The 23,989-nt window shown below is 32.4% G+C and overlaps 3 protein-coding genes across 4 annotated transcripts; 1 reads left to right on the forward strand and 2 right to left on the reverse strand.

Annotated features, from left to right (window-relative positions):
- On the reverse strand, positions 1,529-2,165 carry LOC109354373. The gene has a single exon (XM_019596837.1). The coding sequence runs from the start codon at positions 2,041-2,043 to the stop codon at positions 1,606-1,608; it is 438 nt and encodes a 145-aa protein (XP_019452382.1). The 5' UTR covers positions 2,044-2,165; the 3' UTR covers positions 1,529-1,605.
- Positions 5,023-21,972, forward strand: LOC109354273. Of its 2 annotated transcripts, XM_019596647.1 has the most exons (37): positions 5,023-5,535; positions 5,640-5,672; positions 6,700-6,786; positions 6,864-6,919; positions 7,220-7,303; positions 7,599-7,671; positions 7,948-8,003; positions 8,108-8,213; positions 8,332-8,400; positions 8,606-8,692; positions 9,288-9,338; positions 9,640-9,775; positions 9,865-9,926; positions 10,004-10,132; positions 10,367-10,457; positions 10,542-10,576; positions 11,110-11,185; positions 11,281-11,463; positions 11,558-11,716; positions 11,960-11,981; positions 12,249-12,363; positions 12,443-12,559; positions 12,987-13,301; positions 13,396-13,505; positions 13,583-13,760; positions 13,847-13,955; positions 14,062-14,156; positions 14,805-14,903; positions 15,197-15,263; positions 15,574-15,725; positions 15,826-15,969; positions 16,231-16,333; positions 16,678-16,888; positions 17,014-17,205; positions 17,316-17,636; positions 18,104-18,368; positions 21,962-21,972. In XM_019596647.1, exons 1-36 carry the CDS (start codon positions 5,188-5,190, stop codon positions 18,360-18,362), a joined length of 4,530 nt encoding a protein of 1,509 aa, XP_019452192.1. In that variant the 5' UTR covers positions 5,023-5,187; the 3' UTR covers positions 18,363-18,368; positions 21,962-21,972. The 2 variants fall into 2 exon arrangements, with proteins under 2 accessions (XP_019452192.1, XP_019452193.1); XM_019596648.1 differs by lacking the exon at positions 21,962-21,972 and having other exon boundaries at positions 18,104-18,372.
- On the reverse strand, positions 18,845-22,893 carry LOC109354274 (LEAF RUST 10 DISEASE-RESISTANCE LOCUS RECEPTOR-LIKE PROTEIN KINASE-like 2.1). The gene is made up of 5 exons (XM_019596650.1): positions 22,250-22,893; positions 21,220-21,506; positions 21,053-21,094; positions 20,796-20,819; positions 18,845-20,176 (listed from the first exon to the last, which is right to left on the reverse strand). The coding sequence occupies exons 1-5, from the start codon at positions 22,816-22,818 to the stop codon at positions 18,966-18,968; spliced, it is 2,133 nt and encodes a 710-aa protein (XP_019452195.1). The 5' UTR covers positions 22,819-22,893; the 3' UTR covers positions 18,845-18,965.

Consider the following 23,989-nt stretch of genomic DNA (forward strand, 5'->3'; position numbering starts at 1 on the left):
TAGTTTTGTTATTAGACAAGATGAGAAAGGGGTGGGAGGGCATTAATATTATCATTATTTGCCAACATTGTGCTCAACATCATAATTTAAGAAACCCATATTATAGTTTATAAAGTTTCTAAAACTACACCCAATGAAGACCTATAAGAGCCAAAGAATGTTCATTATCTTTCTATAATTCTATAGCTATAATATAGTTCCATGCTTTATATTAATTTAAGTCAAACAAATGAGAATGTTGCCACCCACATTATACACATCTAACATGAGCTTTTATCTAAAGTAAGAAAGCCATGACAAGTCCACTTTTTAATTCTATAAATGCATAAAAATCTTAACTCCTTCAATGATCTAAGAATAACATACATCATAAAGTGAAGTAAAGTAAAATGAACATCCAACAAATTTGTATATTTCACAACAATAAAATATACCAATAATATTGCTATATAAGGGGGAAATGTAATGTAACAGTATTAGAGAATCAATGATAATTAATATATAAATGACAGATAATATATCAATAGTATAAAAATACTTATAAAGTCGGTGTATAGATATTAAATCGAGAATATATTTAGAAGCAATGGGTAGGACAAAAAATAGAAGAAGGAAGATAGTAAATAAGAAGAAAAGATATATGAGCAAAGACACATGTAAAATGCAAATAGAGACAGATTTATAGAAAAGCATCATAGTTACAACTCATTCACTATGTCTCATCCTTGTCCCATTTCAAATCCATAGTACATTCCAAGATTATCACATCCTATGCTATTCATCATTGATAAACAATAAATAAGAAGAAACAGACAAGTTACAATGTTTAATTAGTTTGAAGAGATTATCAAAAACACTTCTTGTCACAACTACATGGTTATATTTATGAATCGTCACACAATAAATCAATATATTATTTATTATTTATTTGTATTACTTATATTTAAAAATTAATAAATTAATGATTAAATATAAATGGTATATAACTCTTTTAATATTTTTTGGTATTACAAATGATATCTCTTACTCTTTGGATAATAAGGAACTAATCTCTTTTGGAGTGTGTGATTGTTCATCCCTATAAGTGTTGCTCCTAGAAATCAAACCCTTAATATTTTGGTCATCCTGGAGATCTAGCAAAGTCTCAATAAACCAACATTTCTTTCAGTATAATTGCATACATTTTTTTCCTTAATTTAAAAGACCAATTACCATTTGCACTATCAATTGTATCATTTACACTAAATTATTTATTCTTCATTATTCGATCTTAGTTATCCATCTTAAATAAAATTAGAGAGAAAAAATAGTTATCCTTTTGAAGTATTTTTGTGAGGAATTGATGATGATTGAAAATAAAAATGGACAATGCAATTTTTTTCTCATAAATCTTTATATATATATATATATATATATATATATATGTTAGAGTCATAAAATTATTATTACACATAAAACAACTTTACATAAATAGTGAACTCTATTATTAATATTATTATTACTACGTTTTTGTTCATCCAAAACCAAATAATAAAACAATAAAATTCGTGAATGTAACTCATCCTTACACTTACGGTAGTAGAGAAATGAAGAGAGTGAGAAAAGCTACTCAGGGATTGTTAGCAGCATCGGTCGCCAAGCTCTTCTAATTAACCTGTATCTGAACGCCGATGACACCGGCCGGAGAGAGGTGGCGCCGCCGCGCCTGAACGGTGATCCGGAGCGGAAGCGTGGGAGGAGAATCTCCTGCTCTTCCTGCTGCTGTTGTTGTTGTTGTCGGTAGCTTTTGTCGTCGTCTTGAAGCGGCGATGGCGGCGTTGGCGGCGAGGGTGAAGATACGAAGAGGTCCTTGAGCTTGTTACGGACTCTGACGACGTCGTTTTGGTGGATCTGAGGGGGATCGTCGGAGCGGCGGGAGAGGAACATGCGGAGGGTTTTACGGCGGCGGAGGTGGATGACGGGGCTGGCGGTGGGGCTGCGCGTGGGGCTGCCGGAGACGGCGCATTGAGTGGCTAAGAGCTTGAATTTGTGGAGCGTAGGCATTGGAGAGTGGAATTCAGTTTTGTTTTCTAGAGAGAGAAAGTGAGTGAGATTTGATTCTGTTGAAGCATAATTGTTGATGGTTGTAGAGAGAGAAAGTGAGATCTAAGGTATGAGGGCTTTATCGGAAGAATATAAAATGATGGATTTGTAACGAAATTGTACTACTTTTTATATGGTATATTATTTTAGTGTAATTTTTATATATTTATTAAATTTGGACTTATTTAATCTTTTTTATAAGATATATATCGTTTGATATTAATGTATAAATCTTTTTAACACATTTGTTATGTTCAAATCAACTAAATCTATAGATCTAATATCTTTTTAACTCGAGTATTATTTACACATGTAACTTTTTTTGACTCAACACTAAACAATATTTTATGTTAGAAGGAACTTTACGAGTTTTTTAATCATATTCAATAGTGAAAATATTATGGAACAACTTGTAGGTTTTGTTCCAAATAGGCAAAAGTTGTTTTTCGTGTATTAGACGGCTTTAGCAGATCCGTATCCTCTGAGTACTTGACTCGTGCTTGTTATAATCTATGTTGTTGTGCCATAGGTCCACTTTGTGTGCTGCTGAAAGGTGTAGTATAGGGAGATTTGTGTGGTCTAGGGGGCGTGACAATCCTATGTAGGGGATGTACCAGTGAGGTGTGAGAGGTTGTCTTGGTACTATCTTGTCGATTGAAAAAATGGGTTGCCTAAACTCGTTCAAGTAAGCTCGACTTGAACCCGATTTTAATATAACCCAATTAATTTAGGTTAAAAACTAAGATTCAATAAAAAGTATCAAATATGATACCAAATCCTATGAACCATTGGGTTTTGGTGAACCCACCCAACCAAGATCACTCATTTTGACAACATGATATTATGTGTTATCTTACAATGATAATTAAAAATGAGAGTATCACTTCTTATTTATTTGTCTCATAGGATATTTTGTCTTTTTCATGTGTCACGTTTAAAAAGAATAAGAGTTTAAAATATGCACATTTACAATGTAAAGTTTTTTATACTGTCAGTACATCATATACCATTTATGTATATTACTTTTATTTGAAAGTCAATAATAATTAATAAATCATAAATAATTAGAAAGAGTAAAAAATATAGAAGTAAAGACTTTGTTAGATTCCCACATAGAGTAAAATATAAAAGATTCGATTTTCATACATTTCAAATAAAATTAATTTATTACGGAGTGAAAGTGTAATAATATTAAGAAAAAAACACGTGTAGTTGTTTTATTACCTCTCCTTGGATCCATGTCCTTTGTTTCACTTGTATTATCATCATTTGTTTTATTAATAACTCCAACAGTCACAGAGAGAATTCATTGCAAACAATCACATCTATCATACTCACAACTCATCAATGGTTAAAACAATTTCTTTGATAATCTATACTTAGATGTCAAACCATTAATGGTTACAAATACCATCACCACAACAATTATTTAAACCACACCACCACTCTAACAAATACTTTTCTAGATAGAAAAATATTCATTGCGAGAGTTAGTCTCATATATCTATGGATGTTTTAAGCTCGAATATAATTGTCTACAGTGTGAGAATAGCTATGAGAAAAAAAATACTTTATGCTTTCCGTGCCGTTTTGCCTTCCCCACTCACATAGGAGCCCATCTTCTTTTCCATGTCAACTCTATGTATCACGAGTTATGATTAATCAGTTGAAAAATATATATTTAAGTTAAAAATTTAATTATTAATTATTTTTTGCTAATCACATTTATCACATAGAATAACACAATATTATGAGATAGAAGATTGGTTCATTCACACTCATTCACTCCTTGTATTATTGACCCTTCCTCTTCTTTCTTTACTAGTACTAATAAGTTACGTGTGTATATGCACACGATAATATTTTGTTGTCGCACGATTAAAACCATATATGTTAGTCATACATTAGTTATGTTAAAAACAGACATGTTAACTTATGCATTCACATAATTAAGAACATACATATTACATGTGAATTCACATGATTGAAGTCGGTTCAAATATGTGAGAGTTTATGATAAAAATATGGATATGCTTTGGAGAGAAAAAAATAAAAAGAAGTTGACGAATAATATTTTTTTCTTGTATAGGTAATAGGTTAACATTATTTTACTCTGAATATATTTCTCTTCTCTTCACGGGCCTTTCATCTTCTTTTTACTATATATATACTAATCTAATTTCCATATTTCTATATATTCTGTCATCTAAATATTCCTTAATTTATCTATGGGGTTTTAAGGCCCTGTTATTGAAAAAGCATGTTATAGTTAATTAGTTATACACAATTAATGTAAAATAGTTGCTATCATTTATTTATATTTAAAAGTCAAGTAAACAATAATTAAATATAAAAAACAAATAATACAGTAAAGTAAAAAAAAAACTCTTACTTCTTCTACTTGTTTACTAACTTATAAAGGTTCAAACTTTAATCGAAAGTAATTAGTATAGTAGTGTAAAATTTATTAAATACCCATTAAATCAAAGAATTAAAAATTTGATTTTTTAAAGCGACTTTTGTTAGAAGAAACAACATCTTAATCCTAAAAAGATTTTCAAAAATAAAAAAAGATTTAACCTTTATTTATACCTGTCTTTTTCAACTTCAACCGCATACTTGCCTCATAAGTTAAATAAATACAAACATATTTTATTACCGATCATAGTTAAAATTAATATTATTTTTACTCATTTTTTTTTGGATTTAATATATATACACTGACGAACGGTGTAATTGATTTTTATACAGTCAGCAAATCCTCCACCATTCATATATTTCTGTTAATATTGACTTTTAAACAAAAATATTATTACAAATTAATGGTGGATGATAGGTGGACAGTGTAAAAAAACTTTACACTATCAGTGTAAAAAAACTTTACGATTTTAAACTCTTTTATTTTTCAATGCTTATTTCTTTTTTAAGGTAACCTTGTTCTTTCTGTCATACAAAAAGCTCATTTCTGAAAGCTTGTTGCACAAGTTTTTGCTACCCTTTCTTTTTAAGCTGATTCTGAAGCTCAAAATAGCTTCCAGCTTTTGATCATAGTTGTGTTATTAGTTCTTACTCTTCACATAGTAGAAAAGTTTCCAACTTTGAAACATGGACAAGACACAAGTTAACATTAAAAAAAGGAAAATAGTGTCATTATCTCATGATGTTGATGATGATGTTGAGAAAGGGAGAAGATTCAAGATTCTACTACCCAATGGAACTAGTGTGGAGTTAACAACATGGGACCCTGACCCAGAAATGTTTTTTGCTGAATTCATCACTTTGGTGAAAGGGAAATACTTGAAAGAACAAAAGCATTTGGGTTCAACAAACAAAGGGAGTATCAATTGGAAGAGTAATAGTCTTTATCTTCAGGATTCTGATGATGTCAAGATAAGAGATGTTGTTAAGTTGAATAAGTATAAACCTCATAAGTGCCATATTTTAAGGCTCTATGTGAGTTCTGTTTGTATAGTTGGTTCAATTTTGCATTTGTTTTTATTGCTTTCCTTTGCTTACTTACTGAATATTTTTTGTGTTTGTATGGTTTTCTGAATCAGGATGGGAGCAGTGATGTTGTCAAATCTTTTAAGGTAATAATTCTGTTACCGCTGTTTTACGAGTGGAATATCTATGTACTGTTGGTGTAAATATTTATACACATTCGGTACATTATCTACAATTTATTTGTTTTACTTTTGTTGACGAGTATTAAACATGAATGATGAATGATATGCTGCATTAGCTTAGAAGTGATGAAATCAGCAAACAACATTTCAGGGTAGATTAGTTTTGAAACATAATAGTAAGTTAGTAACTTAAGGGCTTGATAAAAAATAAGCTACTATTATCTTTCATAAATTGACTTATTTCAATAAGTTACTTGAGCCTTGAGGTAGCTTATGGGCTTATAAGCTAGAGAATTATCTTATGTAGACTTATCAAGCAACTAAGCTTGCTAAACAATTTTGATTCAATCATCTAGCTTATTAGCTCTCAAGTTCAAGTTCTTAGCTTATAAGCTTATCACTAGTTTATAAGCTAATTGTGCCGAACATCATCATAAAAATGACATAAGCCCATAGTAAGTCCATAAGCTACATCACTTATCAAATAGGAGCTCTTAAGTTAACTAAGCTTTGTTGTGGTTTTGTTGGGTTTATTCAAGTGTGAATTCCTACATTGGATATGCGAGGAAGAGCGTAATAGTTTATAAGTAGAAAAAACTCATTGAACTAATGTCTTAAAGTTTTGATTCAAGACGTGGTGTCTCACTTGTGACTCTCCACTCTTTCCATACCCAATAACAATGAAACTCCCCAGTGGTTGGTCCAACAAGTGGAATCAAAGCCGATGGTTCAGCTGGGTCATGATGGACTTATGGGGGAGTGGACTGCAAAGTGTGTGGATACCCACACTCTTGAGCGGGACGTGGGGTCTCGGTTGTGACTCTTATGGGGGATCGGACCAGAAAGTGTGTGGATACCCACACTCTTGAGCCAGTTGTGACTCTCTACTCTTTCCATACCCCAATAACAATGGAACTCCCCAATCGTTGGTTATGTACGATTTTTTTTCATTTGTTTATGTGGTACTATAATGGTTATGTATGAAATGCAGAATATGTGGGATTTGACACCAGATACTGACCTGCTACTAGAGCTTCCTGAAGAATATACTTTTGAAACAGCTCTTGCAGATTTGATTGTGAGCTTATTAACTCAGCTGAGATTACAATATCCCATTTTAAATGATTTTCACTAACTTTTCTATTCATTTTTCAGGATAATTCCTTGCAAGCTGTGTGGTCTAACGGGGAAAATGATAGGAAGCTTATCAGGTAATGTATACTTTGATTGCGTATGAGTTTTATACACTATCACTGCATCATGTAACACATTCATGCATGTTTAATGACCATTGACTCGTAAAAAAAAAGTAATACAAATGAATGATGAATTGAGTGAGTGTGTATAAATCTTTACAGTGGCAATGCATAGATATTTCACTCATTAGTAGTTTTAATGTATAGTAAACTTATATAATATATATTTAGTTTCAATCTCCCTTTTGTTTACTTGGTTGGTGTTTCTTATACATGTTCAATAATCATTATTGATATGTATTCTATGATTTGCAGGGTATATTTAGATAAGGAAAGGATTGTAATTTTCGACAATGGTCCGGGAATGGATGATAGTGATGAGAAATCACTGGTTAAATGGTATTTGATTTTGATTCACCCTCTTGACATGTTATAAATGTGTTACTTTCTTGGTTATTGATAATGCAGAAAGTTTTATGTTGAAGAAATTCTAGAATTTCAGTTTTGATCACACATAATAGTAGTTTGATAAAATATACCCGTTTCGAACATTGCTAACTTTTGATCTTAGTTGTATTTCGATCCGAAAAGATAAACTTGAAAACATGTAAAAGAAAATTCACATTTGAGGACTTCTATCTGCTTCATATTCATCTGTCTTCTCTTGATTATAGACACATCATCTTTTGTGCAGGGGAAAGATAGGTGCTTCACTTCACCGATTATCTAAATCGGAGGCTATCGGTGGAAAACCTCCATACTTAAAGGTTTAATTAGTTTTCACTTTTCAGTACAATTTTGCCTGTAATTTTTGTTGAATATGTATGTACATAATATATTTAAACAGTACAAGTTCTTGTATGCTATAATTGTTGGATTTCCTTCACTTTGCATTCATTTGGAAACTATGTAGTACTTCATTTACTTTTAAGTTTCGGTGAATATGTGTAACTGTTGCTTATGCATACAGAAGGATAAAAAAATTAATGAAAGGGGAGAATTACAGATATTTGTCTTCTAATGCATTTGTTTCGATTGTGCAGCCTAATTTCGGAATGTTTGGATTTGGTGGACCTATTGCAGCTATGCATTTGGGGCAGTATGATTTATTTGAAGAAAATCTCTTTAGTTCTGATTAAGTTTTGAGCTCCTAAATCTTTACCTATCCCTCTTACTTATTCATATTTACTCGAAAATTACCAGGCGCGTTATAGTTTCGTCGAAGACGAAAAATGTCAAGAAAGTCTACATGCTAGTCCTTGATAGAGAAGCTTTGCTAAGTGCCTCTAATTCTAACCGCACATGGAAGGTATTCATATTTCCCTAACAATCTCATGCTCGTGGTTCTTATTTTGCTTACTATTATTTGTTTGGTCTCATAACAGATTGTAACATGTCGCTTATGGTTATTCATTTGTGTTATTCAGTCTAATGGTAGCATCAGGGATCCAACTGAAGCTGAAATCCGGGATTCTAATCATGGAAGCTTTACAAAGGTAGATAGATTTGTCGCCTTTTGTTTACTCTTCCCGTCACATCCGTTCTCACGGACAACTTACTCTTGTTATTATATAAGCTACATGTGCCTTTTCGTATGCTTTGATATTTTATATGGCCCTGACAGCTTTTTGATTTGTTTTCTGATATTTAATTCCGAGTATGAATGCACGATATTAATATTTGTCCTTGATACTGTTGCAGGTTGTGATTCGTGGGCCAAAAGTAAAAGATGTGAATATATCTAGACTCCAGTGTCACCTGAAGGACATCTATTTTCCCTATATTCAGGTTTGTTTCTTCACCAATCCAAACTAAACTAAACCGTGTCTTTAGCAATATATTATCTATGCCGCATTTGTTAAAACGACCCCGTAGAGTTCTATCATAATTCAAGTCCTCAAAAGGTGCATTTAGTTGTAAGTCTTTTGTAATGGTATCCCTGTGGTTTTTCTTGGTCTCACGACTCTTGTTCGTAGTGGTTCTAATGGTCTTCTCCTTATGCAGCGAAATTACCTATTGTTAAATTCTGTGGCCAAGCTTCCTATGTTCTTCTCCTTACATGGTCAAATATACATGTGCTGACATTCTGTTATCTTTTCGTCCATGATAGCCTAAATCGTATCTTTTCTGATCCTAACTTATCTTGTATTTCCACTCGTCTTGTGCAACATCCTCATCTTTACAACACAAAATCTTTGCTGTTATTGTACTTTTACATCCCAACAGGAACACTCAGCTATACCTATATGCTTTGAGATGTATTAGTAAAACTAGTTTCAGAACCGGATGATGATTTTTCTCGTGTATTTGATAATTTTGTTGGAAGAACATCGTTCTTTCTCAAATAGAATAAGATTTGTTTTAACTTGTTTTCTTCATGCAGAGTGATGATATGTTTAACAAAGGGAGGACAAATACTCCCATAGAATTCCAGGTTCTTATTCTAACATTTTCAGCAGTTCTTTACTTCTGTTGTAGCATAGTCTGGTTTCATATTATCATACACGAATAACAACAAAAACCATTGTTCTAGACTTTTGTTGTTGTAAAAGTTATCAAGTTTAACATTACTAAATTATATTAACTAAAACTATAAGATATAATATATTTTTGTGTGTGTTAGACTACTTAGTATTATCTCCATCCGAATCCCCAAGTCAGAAGATAGATTGTCAAGATAGTAATTGGAATGATGAGTACTGTTTTTATATGCCTTGAATTCTGTTTTTGCGCAGGTTAATGGCGATTGTTTGACCGAGATTGAAGGTGGCGAGGTTGCAATTACCAATTTGCTTTCTTGCAATGGTCCTGAGTTTATTGTACAGCTTCATCTATCCAATCCTCCCAAATATGATGGCATCAAAAGTTCTAGTAAAACTTTCTTTCTCCCTGAACTATTTTTTAGTGCAACTGTGCAAGAAACTGTATAAACAAATTTGCTGTGCTTGAATATATTTCAGGTTCCAAAGACTTCCAAGAAGCAAATGGACGGCTAAGATTCGTGTATTTTCCATTTAAAGAGGTCACAAACATTGCATACATTGCTCATTTCATGAATATCAAGTTTAGGACCTATTAAATGAAAAACTTATATCACAGGGAAAAGAAAATTTAGAGCGGGTTTTGGAGAAGTTAATTGCGGATGGTAATGTAACAAGAGAAAACTTCCAAAGCTTTAGTCGTGTCTCCGTCAGGCGACTTGGCCGTTTACTCCCTCAAGCACGCTGGGTATAGTAGTACAACAACCTTGTATTTGAACCTTGTAGCTATGTTTTCTCCTATAATTGAGTTCCAGTAACTTTCTTTCTTTATCAAAGCTACATAATTTCTTCATCTTAACTACAGTGTGTTATTTTTTTCTTGGCAAAAAATATATATTTTGTTATTTTGCTCAATGGTTTTTACTATCATTTCAACATTTTTCTTTTTGTGTTTGCCATTGACTTTCTTTTTGTAAACCAGAGTTTTCTTCCTTTCATGGAAGTTAGGAACAAAAAGGGAATCAGAGGTCAATTACTGAAGAGATGTTGCTTGAGGGTGAAATGTTTCATTGGTACCCTACAGTCATGATGCTTTATTATATCAGCATTATTTGTTTCCTTACTCAGTTTTTTGAGTCCGACTTTCTAATTCGCAGAGACTGATGCTGGTTTTAAGCCGACACAATCCAAGGTGTAACTTGCTATACTTGATCATATTAGTGTTTCTAGTGAATAATGTGCTGTCATGTTTCTTAATCGTTGATTTTTTGTACTAGCAAATGAAGACCTTATTGGATTTTTTTTTTGAATTTTGACATATTTGAACTTGTCTTTACGTCTATTCTATTTGTCAGCTGCTTGATATTTTGAGTTTTGATTGTCGAAATTAATGCCAACTGAGATGAATTTGTCTATAAATCTACGAAATAGTATAGTAGAGTAGTGTCAGCCTGTCAGGTACTTCACATGTTCGTAAATTCATATTTAGAAAGGAATGAGGTTTGATAAGTTGTTGTATACACTATGCAGCCTGCATAATATACGATTCAGAATCAATATATTATACTCATATTAGTGTCAGCCTGTCAGGTCACATGTTTTTTGTAATCGCGTATACTCGGTAATTGGCTATTGAAGAATATCTTCCATGTAGCCAGTAGGTTGGATATATCAGTATAACAAATGATGTTTAAATATCTTATCATCAATTTCATGGCTTTGCAGACTGATCTAGCTCACCACAATCTCTTTACCTTAGCTTTGAAGAACTTCGGGGATAAAACACCAAACCAAGTGAAGGGTATTGTCTTGTTATATTAATCCTAACCATCACACTTTCCTTTTCTGTCATCTTGGTTATAGATATCCGACTCATCAGTTGTTTTAAAAAAATAGATATTGAAGTTGAAATAAGAAAGGATGGAAAAGTGTTAAGTCTTCTACAGCTAGAACGTGACTACGAAGACTGGATTTTAGGAATGCATGATCGTTATGACGAAGAAGTTGGTTCTGGCGAGGATCAGCCAGTTATGATGGTTAGCCCTGCAAACAAAAAGGCACTTGGCATCTCTTCAGAGGGTCGGTATCACAGACTAACTAGATTGGAAAAATATTATCTTATAATACATTCAAATCCCATTTAATGTGATCTTTTTTACTTATCAATATGCAGTCATTAGAGTTCATCAGCAATTAAAGAGAAAAGAAGAATCATGGAAGTCCGGCCAGAAAATCAAAGTGTTAAAAGGAGCATGTGCCGGGTTTCACAAGAACAATGTGTATGCTACTTTAGAGTACTTTTTGCTTGAAGGATTTGAAGGAGATGCTGGTGGTAAGTTTTTTAATATAGCACATATGTTAAAGAATCTTGTGTTGTACTAGAAAACATGATTGAAGCACTAACCATTTCTTTTGGATCCCCTACCTGTGCCGAAAAGACAAAGATGAACATTTGATGATATGTGGTAGACTTATAGTTATATATAAGATTGTGACTTTTATTTTTGAAATTTATCTTTTGTGGATTGTTTACTATATGAAGAAGGAAGCTGACCACTTTTTCCATCTTTTTCAGGAGATGCCCGAATTATATGTAGGTTAGTTACAAACACTCTTGATATACTTGGGGCAGCCCAGTGTACGAAACTCACACCTATTGGAGTCTCGGGAGGATATATATGTATATATATAGCCTTATTTTCATTAGAAGTTGTGTTCAGGATTTGAATCTATGACCTCCAGGTGGTAAGCGACCTCAGTGTTGCGCCGAGGCTCATCCCTTACTCTTAATATACTTGGTGTTCTTAAATTATGAGTCCTGAAAGGTGTTATTGCTGATAACAACTGTTTCATTGATGTTAAAGGCCTGTGGATATCCCTGATGAGAATGGTTGTGTCCTTTCATTGGATGATGAGAATGCAAGTTTGGAAATTCGTGGATCAGTGTCGTTGCCTTTAAGTGTGATCGACAATGGGAAGGTTCTCTCAATTATGCTTTAAATTTCTATGTTCCAAATAGTTGAAAGATTTTCTAAAATTCAAGCAAATTTTTATCCAGCTTGTGCCTGTTGAAAGTACTGAATGGGATACTCATCTGAAAAGGAAACAACTTAGATCTCCGGCTACAATCAATTTGTTGAGTTCACACCATTGTCAAGTTTTGGAGGTTGATGGGGTTAGTATTTTCTTTTAGTTTCTGTCCCATGCTCTTGTAATATAAGTTATATAACCTTTTTAGTTTCTAAGTTTGGTACCTTTTTTTGGTTTGATTATCTTTAGAATAAGAGTTTTAAGAATGATCACATAAAATTACTTATTTCAATTACGTATTTATTTTATTAAAAGTTACATTAAATTTTCGTGTCCGTGCTTCAATAGAAATCGACTCCTGCATAAAAATGGTATTACAGGACCTTGTTGAAAAATTTGTGAACCTAAATTGAATAGTTAATTTTGTAGGACCTGTTTGAAACCTCCATATTTGCTTATTTGGAAATGAATAGCTTAGTGTTCTTTTTTCTGCAGTGGTTTTATGAGTTCTTGTGTGTTTTTTTTTCTCAATTGTTTTATTTTATCCTTACTATTTCATGTTTTGATTGCAGGCATTGCCTGTTGATGATCCAGTTTTTGCTGGCCATGTGCCTCCACATCAAGTAGTGTCAGTTATTCGGCCGATAAATTTTATTCCCAGTGCTACGGAAAAGTTAGACCAAAAGGATATTTACAAGAGCAACATTGAGATGATAATGGAAATAAAATTTAAGAGCGAACACATGAATGATAATCATGTTATGCATATCGATCGTGCATCACCAGAATCCAGAAAAGGGTTTAGTGGTTTATATTTCTTTCCTCTACGACGCAAAGCTCGTGATTTATTTAAGAAGGCTGGCACTTACACATTTTCATTCTCTCTTGTAAGAAGTCACAATCTCTCTTTTTTTAAAGCCGACACAGGCTGTTTCACCTTTTTATAATGTGTTATGTTGTGTTGGGATTTTTGGCTGTTAGATTGACTCAAGCTGTAAAAGTGCTTGGAAAAGAGTGACTGTGAAGCCTTCTCCTCAAGTTGGGAAGTGGAAACCTTTGAGTGATGACCAAAATCGGCAACTTGTTTTGAGGTAGTATTATTGCTCAAACATTGATTCACGAAGAATTTGTCATATGTTTTACTTTTGTATGTTCTTGTGCTGGACAGGGTTGGTTCAAATATTCCAACATTAACCATTGCATGCTATGATATATATGACAATCGAGCACCGTTTCCAGATATTTCAGCACTGAAAGTCAAACTTCTAGCAGAAAAGGGCATACTATTTGAAACAAACAGAGTGAAGTTTAGCCTTTCAGTCAACAAAATGGTTTTAAGTATTAAGGTATTATCAAGAACTATCATGTACTTTTTTACTCATTAAGGTAACACCTTTTGAGTGTACTTCTTAATACACGAGATTTGACACAGGATGTATTGGTCAAAAGTAAGGAACTGGACAAGATAAGGCCAGGTTATGGAGCCACGTTGGTGATTGGTTCAAGCAATGAGCTTTTATCCGTTTCTGTTGCATGCCAAGGTGTCTGTGATTGATATACACATTTATCTTTGAAGGGGATATGATTTGATTTTCTGTATGTATAGTTTGTTCTTATTCCATTGTATGTTCTATATTTGTTTTTCAGTTTATCCAGGTTATCTTAAGAATGTTGAACTGCAGCCTCCTATAACCGAAAATCAACTTCGTCCAGGCTTCGTTTTTGAGAAGCTAGCCTTGGAGGTATCGTAGAATGTACAATGGTGCCTGATAAAATTTGTCGTGTAATCTAATCTGCCTATGTTTAGTTCAATGAAATATTGCATGGATGCTAGAAAGATAAAGCATAAAAGAGCTAAAAGCATCAAGTAGCTAAGATACTAAGAAGACAGCTATCCTAGAAAAGAAATAAGCTTTTGACTCGGGTTATTTGCCACGCTAGATGAGGGAACGTACAAGAAAATATACGATCTAGGATGATTATTCTAGAGAATGTTAAAGTACCACCTAGAGAAAATGATAGAAATTCAGGTGTTTTGTTGATGTGATAAGGTCAATAGAATCTCTAGTGATAAAAAGTTGATCAATTAGAGGATAATCTGTTTTGATCAAAGTACCATTTTCTGTACAACTTTGCTCATTTAGGTTACCTTAAGTATTTCATTTCACATGCTTTGCATCATCGTACAACGTATATTCATGCAATGCTCACTTTTCAATTCAATGAAATTGTTTGTTACTTCATTATTTTTTAAAATAGTAATTAGAAGCAAGAGCTAGTTGTATTATCTGTTAATGTAAGTATCTAATTAAGTTTCAATGTCTTAGAAGGAATCATCACACTCTAACATAATTTTCGACAGAGCTAATTGTTTGGTGTTTATCTTTCAGATGCTTGATGCATATGGAAACCATGTGTTGAAAGGACCGGAGGTTACTTTGTCTGTGGATGGATTCAACATTCCAGATCATGTTGGCATGATACACAAGGTAGTTTTGGTGTACAATCGGTGAATAAATCATTGCGAAATCTAACTTTTCTTTTCTTGTGTAAACAAGATAAAAATATATTGCATGATGTTTTGTCTGTTATTATGCTCTAACGAATAGGACATATACGTAAATCCATATTTTGTTTGATGGGTATTTGATATACTAAATTCATATTTCAAAAGTAGTATTGATGATTTTTTCTTCTTGATTCCTATTTTGTATAATATAATTTACATGGTTTTTGGGACCATAGCTGTCATATATAACTTGAATCATTAACAAATATTCAGGTGGATGATAATGGAAGAATTGATCTTAGTGGTCTGCTGAAAGTAACAGCGGGTTATGGACGAAAAGGTACGAAGCGTTTAATTCTGATGTAAAAGATTTCTACTGGATAGTATGTAAATTTATTATCAGCTAATGCACATATCTTTCTCCCACATTAGTTTTTTAACTTTCAATGTACTACTTTGTTGCAACTTCCTACCTTTTGTGAGGGCTTCGATGACGATGCAATGTCATGTACATAATGCATGTTTCAAATTTGCGGTTTTAAACTTATAATAACCAAGTTCAAGTGACATAAGTTTAAATTATACCGTGTAATTGGTGTTTTATTATCTTGTTAGTTTTCTTAGTCTTATTTGTGTACTCAATGGTGCAGCATCCATATCTGTTCTATTTGAGGGTAAAACAATTTTCAATCAGGAGTTTTCAAGCAGGAGTCTTCAACCTGATAATATTATAATGCACGAGCCGGAGTCGCCATTTAATGAAGAAATGAATTTCATGATAAATAACGATGAGAATGTACAGGTGATTACTTAAGCTATATCTGATTGCGAAAAGTTGTAATGTTTGGTTTTAGTAAATTTTGGCCTATCTGTACATCTTAATTGGTTGGATTCTCGTGCAGGTTCCTGTTGCGGAAACACAAAACATGGTGGTTGAATGTTGTCAAAAACCATCTCCTCTTAATGTTATAATGCAGGAGCAGGACTCACCGATATTTAATCATGAAAAGAATTTACTAATATCCCTTGTAAATAATGATGAGAAGGTACAGGAAATTACTTAAGCTGTGCTTGACAGGCTTGAAAGTTAAGATGGTTGACCGAATATCTGTTTTTGAATATGCTTCAAAACTCATGAGGGTATTGAATTTGATTAACAGACTCGAATATCTTTCTGAAGGATGAGAGAGTCAAGTGAATACTTTTAGTTTCTAGAAATTTTTGGATTATGATTTGGAAACATCACTTAAAAGAATTCCATTTTCATCAAAATTAGAGTTTTATTTCTCGGGGTTCCTTTTATGCAGGACGTGCGCAAAATTGCCGAGGCAATCGGAGACTTGGAAGATGGTCTTGATCATCTTAATAAGCTGAAGGATAAAACCGAACAAGAGATGGATAAGTTACTAGGTACTCTCTCTTTCTCACACACACAAATTGTGCTCTCGGGTTCGAGTCTTGTGGATGGAAAAAATGCCCGCTGGGAGAGTTAGCTCCACATACATGTAGATGTTCCCGACTCGGACAGGATTGCTTCTAGTGCGAGGATACCTGTGGGAAACCAACAAAAATTGTGTCTTGTTTATTTTTACTTAATGATTTACAAATATGTGGTATATGTTTGAATGATCTAGTGAATGAACTCAATGTATTGACTTTTTCACTAGGCTAAAAATTCCCAAAATAATATTTTAACTTAACAAATTTTGTAATAACCATCTTTTTGTTTTGGTTATGGTTTGTGTATTCCACAGAGAATGTTGAACCTCAGAATTTGATCTCTAATACCTTTATATTAACCAAGGAGGAATTGAAGTTGAAAATAGAAAGAATGGAAAACACAGCAGCTTCTGTACTCTCACTCTGCAGTCTCTCTGCATACCAAAAGCAACCGAAGTGTTTCCGAGATGATATAATTGGCCTGGTTGTACTGTGTGGTACTGTGCAGAGCCCTGATCTTAGCAGGTTGTCTAATATCTTTCTCCCCCATACCCCTTCCCTCCTCTCGGATTTGATCATACGGTTTTCGATAGAGAAAATTTTCTTAACTTTGTTGTCTTCTGACTGTGTTTATGGTAACTTACATACAGAATATTGGCAGAGTATCTTGGTGAAGATAAAATGCTGGCTGTTATTTGTAGATCCTTTGATGCTGCTAGTTCCCTTGAGAGTTACAAGCGAAACGGAGCTGTCGATTTGGAGAGTGGTTTGCACGCTGAAGCAGCTACTCTTGGAAAAGCTATACGTAACCGTTTCCTCGTTTTTTGCCTTGAAGATATAAGGTAATACAAAGCAAAACAAATGTAATTTCCGTTATATGATATTTTCTAATAAAAATGAGTGTTTAACTTTAGAGAAACTATAGGTCATGCATATATAATCTATTTGACAGGCCTTACACCGGGTGTTTCCAAGAGAATGACCCTCAGAGGAAGTTGGCGTTGCCGGATCCGATCTTGACAAATGGGAAAACACCTGCAGGATTTATAGGTTATGCAGTCAACATGGTTGAGCTAGACACCAATCACTTACAGATTAGGACAGATTCCGGCCATGGGCTCCGTGAGACGGTGTTGTTCCGCATTTTCGGAAAGCTCCAGGTTTATGAAACAAGGGAGAGTATGTTGGCTGCTTGCGCTTGTATAGAGGACTGTGCTGTTTCGTTGGATGGTGGTATTTTAAGGGAAAATGGACTCCTTTCTCTTGGTTATGGGTATCTTCCTCCATCCTTTCTCTCATGAAAATTCTCTCATGTTATGCATTTAATCATTTCAGTCCATGCATAGGGACATGAGGTATGATATTGAGTAAAGTTTTTTCGGAGTTCAACCTCCGAATTGATCAACCCATATAGTTCTTTTTGTAAAAGTTACATCCAAATTCATGATAGCACACTTGATTTCTTTGCTTTAAAAATTCACCCCGATAGTATTTTGTGATACTACCAATGGTATCCTCTCACCTTTTGGAACTAATCCTTTTCGGGTTTCGTGGCTGCTGGTTACCGGAAGCAATATATAACTAGAGCTTAATCTGATGACACTGTTTACATTTAATGTTCTAGGAGGTGCTTATAACTTATAGCTTAAGCTTTTGGCTGAATATAATGTGCATCTAGACTCATTAAGAATACATTGAATACTGTACTTAATTTCCTTCAATGCTTTTAACTTCTTCTAGGGAACCTTGCATATATTTTCCTTGTGAGAATCAAATAATCCCCTCTTCGGAAACCGGAGACATCGCGGAACAGATCAAGGAAAAGAAAGCGGAGCTGACGTTAATCGAAGAAGAGTTCAGAAAATTGGCTAAATATCATAAGAAGTGTCTGAAGAAATTTGAAAGAAAGAAGGCTCATTATAGTAATCTTTTGGACAGAATAGAATCATTAGAAAGTAAAACAAATGCAGGAAACAAATCAAACAAGCCAGATAGTTGAAGCAATGTGTGGTATTCTTTTTTGCATGTGAAGGTTCTATAACCATTTTGCTGCATTGCAGTGTGATATTAAACTACTCAGCATTTTGAAATTAGCATCCATTACGGTTACTCTCCCGGACCTCACCGAGTCTCATCCACTGGGTCGCCCTATTGTTAATATTATCTTTTCATGTTATTGAGAGAAAACACTTCAATCATTTATGAGAATACAAAAGTAGTAGGTTAAAAAAATGAGCAGTGACATTATTGTTTCTTACACAGGTTATGTGTATAATCATAGTTGTTCTTTCCACTTCCCTTTTATCAATAGTTCAGTTTCTTCTAACAAAACATGGCATTTATTTTAGAGGAACAAAGATTTTAGACTCGGTTTGAGACAGTAGATCTCCGTTATTTTCAGAGATACTAAATATTTTATGTTTACATAGCTAATTGTTAATACAAATTTTTATCCGATGGAGTTCGTAAACTTGTAAATCTCACACCAATTCTTTCTTTTGTCTTGGTGGGAATTACCATATTAAGATGAAACTTCATAACAAAATTAACATAGTGTATTTAGAAAGGGAAATAACTATAAAGTAACACTTTAACAAATACATTACTCAATATAACTTGTAGAACAAGTAGAATCATCTGATTGAGTTTGCTCTGAGATCTTTTCTATATCTTCTTCGATCTTTTGTTGTGGATATAAAGAAGGTTTTGGTGGCATTTCAATACTCTCACTTTCTTCTTCAAGCATCTCTACTACTTTATTCGTCGAAGGACGATCACTTGGTTTTAATTGTATACACCAAAGTGCCACTATAATCATCTTCTTTGTTACCCGATTTTCCTCCTTTGTAAGATTCTCCAATTCTATATCTTTATCTTTATCAAGTTCATCGTAAATCCACATAGGAAAGTAAAGTTGATCAGAACTTTCTATATTACTTTCTACACTGGAAATGAAATTTCTTCTTCTACTTGCCATTTCCATCAAAAGCATCCCAAAGCTATAAACATCAGCCTTATACGACACTCCACCAATGTTGTGGTAATACAACTCCGGAGCCATGTATCCAAGTGTCCCTCTTACTCCGGTCACAGTGACAACATTTTTGTCAGTAGGGTAAAGTTTCGCTAACCCGAAATCCGAAACCTTAGGGACAAAGTTCTCATCAAGAAGTATGTTATGAGGCTTGATATCAAAATGTAAAATTTGCATCTCACAACCATTATGTAGATAAGAAATAGCATGAGCCACTCCAAGAGATATCTCATACATTTTCTCACATGTTAACAAAACATTGTCTTGTTTTGAGAAAATATATTTATCAAGAGACCCATTTGGCATGAATTCATAGACAAGAGCTTTGGTTGAACCTTCAACACAAAATCCAATAAGTCTTACCACATTTGCATGGTGTATTCTTCCTATGGTTGCAACTTCACTAATGAAATCTTGCCCATCATCTTTTGATTTGTTCAACATTTTTATGGCTACAAATGACCCACTTCTTAGTTTTCCTTTATACACTAAACCAAACCCTCCTTGACCCAATTTTTCTTTAAAACCATGGCTCATTTGCTTTATTTCTTTGTATGAGTATCTTATAGGCATGAAGATATCTCCTTCCAAAAAATGTTCAATATTTTCATAGATTGATTTATGTCTTATTCTCCATTTGTAGATCAATAGTGCAATGAAAGCTACAATACCAATTAGATATCTAACTATAATGTATGGTGGAATATACCTTCCCATAGCTTCTCCTATATTGGCTCCAATTCCATCATATTCATCACCTCTTTTCACATGTTGTAAACCTACATGGTTATTTATCAACAACAAAAAAATTCTGAATATGTTTAATAAATTATTGTTTAACTTTATCATAAATATTTTGGAAATTTATAACTTGGTTTCATATTAGACACCTATATAATTGTTTAATAATTTGATTTGACAAGCTACAAATTTTTTAATTTCTTTTTGGGTAAGAAATATTCATACTTCTTCTACTAACCCAATAACTTAATGTGACAAAAAATCTATCAATCTAAATTTAAAAAATATCATAAAATTGTGTTGATAATTTATCTCAATTTTATATTTTGAAAAAAAGCACAATAATCTTTTTGGTACCATTAAGGGTATTCATCATCTTATAACTAATAAATTAATATATTTCGGGATACGTGGTTATTCCTCTTAACAAATATCACTCACAAGAATTAAATTCTTGACATTTCAGTATTTTTGAGGATTTAACGATATCTTACATCATTGGACCAACACCTTACTGATGGCAAGAAAAAGGCTATTTCACTTCACTCTAACTCAAATCCAATTACCCAAATTCTCATATGTGTATAAACTCAGTTCTCAACAAATATACACTAAACCAATAAAAAGGAAAATATTTGCCATGAAATAGAATCTTACCAGCATATAATCCAACGGCATAACCTGTAAGAAATTTGTCTCATGTCAACAAATTGAAAAGAGAGCTAAAACAAATCCACAATTTATAGAAAAATAGATGAATATAATTTAATTTGGTTTATTCTCAAAATATATATCATATATATTCAATAAAGTTTTATATTGACTATCAACTATCTAATATAATTTTCATATTTTATTCGAACTTAGGATTTACTATGTATAACATCAACTATATTATCGTCAAGTATCCTTACCTACAATAAAATCTCCGATCTTGTACCAAATTCCCGAGCCACCTACAAGAAAAGAGTAACATATAATAATTAGAATATAGATTATATTATATAAAACAATTTTGTTTGTCAAACATGAACTCTTATACTAAACACAAATTATTTATGTAAGTATTATTCTAAGTTACCACAATTGTAGGTGAATTTGTTTGGGCCATCATAGACATAAGGACATAGTTGATCTTGATTACATTGAACTTCTCCTATGGATTCATCTAGAACATGGCATTCAAAACCCTTTCCACATTTATCTTCACAAATAACATATAGCCATGATAACCTAAATCCATATACCAACATGTTGTGAATGTCAACATAGGAAACATTATTGTTCTTGTTCTTGTCATATTTGATTGTTGTCCAATTTGCAAAAGTAGATACCTTAAGTTGGCACCCAATCTTTATGTCCTTCACACTAATAGAAAATAAGAGTGCATGTAAGAACATATGAGCATATTCTTTATAACCAAATTTATCGAGCAGTGTTTTAAATTGCATTTCATAATCATAGTTGTGGCCGGAGTATTATTGTTTAAAGTAAATATATCGATAGGACTATTTCATAATTACAATAAATATAATATGATTGCAACCATCACAATAATTTCGGAAATTGAAAAAATGTTTTATGAGTGATGATCCTATTCAGTACTGGGCACTAAAGTACATCAAAAGCAAAAGGAAAAACATGACAAGATATTTTTATCCTTTAAATAGAAGCAGATGACATTTTTACCTTTAAAATATAGAATAAAAAAACAATTTCCCTCTCGAGCTACCAAAGAGGGTTATTTTCCCTAATATTAGGTTTTCACCTAATGGGGATATTCTCATTTCTAGAATTTGAATCTGTGACCTTAAAGTCATTAGGGTAAACAACTTTATCATTACTCCAAAATCACAAAATTACAAGCACTAACAATAATGCTAATCTTGTATTCTATATTTATTACATAAAATAAAGCAAAAAAATAGAACATGCTATTATAGCTTAGGGGTGATAAAATGGGGAAACATATATGTTGTCCCATTAGTTTATGTCACTCCTCATATGTCAGGAGATATTATTGGTCATAATTTTCAACCAATGAGAATTGATGGCAGTACACAAAATAGTATAAAAAGTGAAACATCAGATACATACTCGATAAAACGTACCTAAAATTACGATTTGAAGAATTATCAAGAACAACATAGATGTGCCCTCTTGAGCCACAAGGAGTAGCATCCACATTCACATATTTATCATCATCAATGATCATATTGGAACAATTGAAGTATGATATTCTCATAGTATCATCCAATTTAAAAGGGTTGATTCCAGGACCAATGAAATTGTAACCAAAACTACCTTCATATAAGAAATAGCTAGGAATGAATGAGCAAATATTATCCTCAATAACACCAACATCACTAACATGAATTGTATATTTCTTGTAATCAATATCTTGTACATAATATTTGCCTGAAAATAGAGTTAATAATAATGTCATGTTGTTGTGGCATTCTAATTCATATCTTGTATCTCCACAAGTGTTTGGATCAGTTTTGAGTCTAAAGGGATAAGATATATTGTGAATTTTGCCACAAGAAGAAGAAGGACATAGTTTTGGATCATTATTAGAAGGTGAAGATTGGTGAAAAAAGAGTAGGATTGTAATGAAAAAGATTGATACATGTTTGTGTAGATAGAAGGAATAGAATGAAGCTTCATTTGCATTCATCATTCTAAGATGATAAGGTTTGGTTTGTGTACATAACAACAAGTGGATGAGATCTCTTATGAGAGTCAGAAAAGCATGTTATCTCATTCATTATAAATAAAATATAAGTGTTGTTACATTTTGTTTTGTTTTTGTTTTTTTCACAATAATTTTCTCTTCAGACTAGAGATGATTAGAAATCGAGTGGCACGAACACATGTAGTGCTTTCCCATATCTATATCTACATTATTTGTGGGTATTTATGTGAGTAGGGCGTGGTACCAATGAGTTTCTAAGTCTCTATATATATTTATTGTAATAATTGATATATATAAAACAATTATTAGATTAATAATAAATTTTATATACATGTTAATTATATCATTATATTTTGATCACTAAAATTCATTATAAAATAATAATAAAATAATAAAAAAGTGTAAGATATATAAAATAATTAAACAAATTTATAAATATATTAGTATTGGCGGGGCGGATATCATAATATTCATTATCACTCATAAATTATTTTTGCAAGTATCCATTATAAGTATTTTAGCTGTACCTACCATACGAATATTTTTGTCTAGAGAGGATTTTGGCTAATCTTATTAGTTATTAGGTGAAAAAATGTACGCACTAATAGTATATAAGTTTTATATATTATCATTGTATTATCCAAATCATTAATTTTTAATTATTGTTGACTTTTCAAAAAAAAAGTGATCTAAATAAATGGTGGATGATGAAGTTCATATCTGTAAATTTTTACACCATAAGTGTGTATATATTTTACACTCTAGTTATTGTCGCCTAACATTATTGGAATTTATTCCATAACTAATTATAAAACTACATACACATGTAATATGTCATATATGAAAACAAATATATTTTATGATTTTTGATGCTCTTATTTAAGATTAAATTTAATTAAAATTAATTAAAATTAAAATATTAATATGTTGTCATGATCTTATTGATTATCTTTATATGATTTCGTCTCCACGCAAGTCTTTATCTTTTCTAAATCACATAGATATAGGACATGAGGAGACATAAATGTCTCTTACAACTATTTTGCTAATGTTAATATATTATTATATTGTGAATGAGATTTGAACACTTAATCTTTAATAATGTTTACATAATAATATTAGTCATTAATAATGTTTACATAATAAAATAGATAAA

The sequence above is a fragment of the Lupinus angustifolius genome, chromosome LG08, assembly GCF_001865875.1.
Source record: "Lupinus angustifolius cultivar Tanjil chromosome LG08, LupAngTanjil_v1.0, whole genome shotgun sequence".
Taxonomy (NCBI): Eukaryota; Viridiplantae; Streptophyta; class Magnoliopsida; order Fabales; family Fabaceae; genus Lupinus; species Lupinus angustifolius.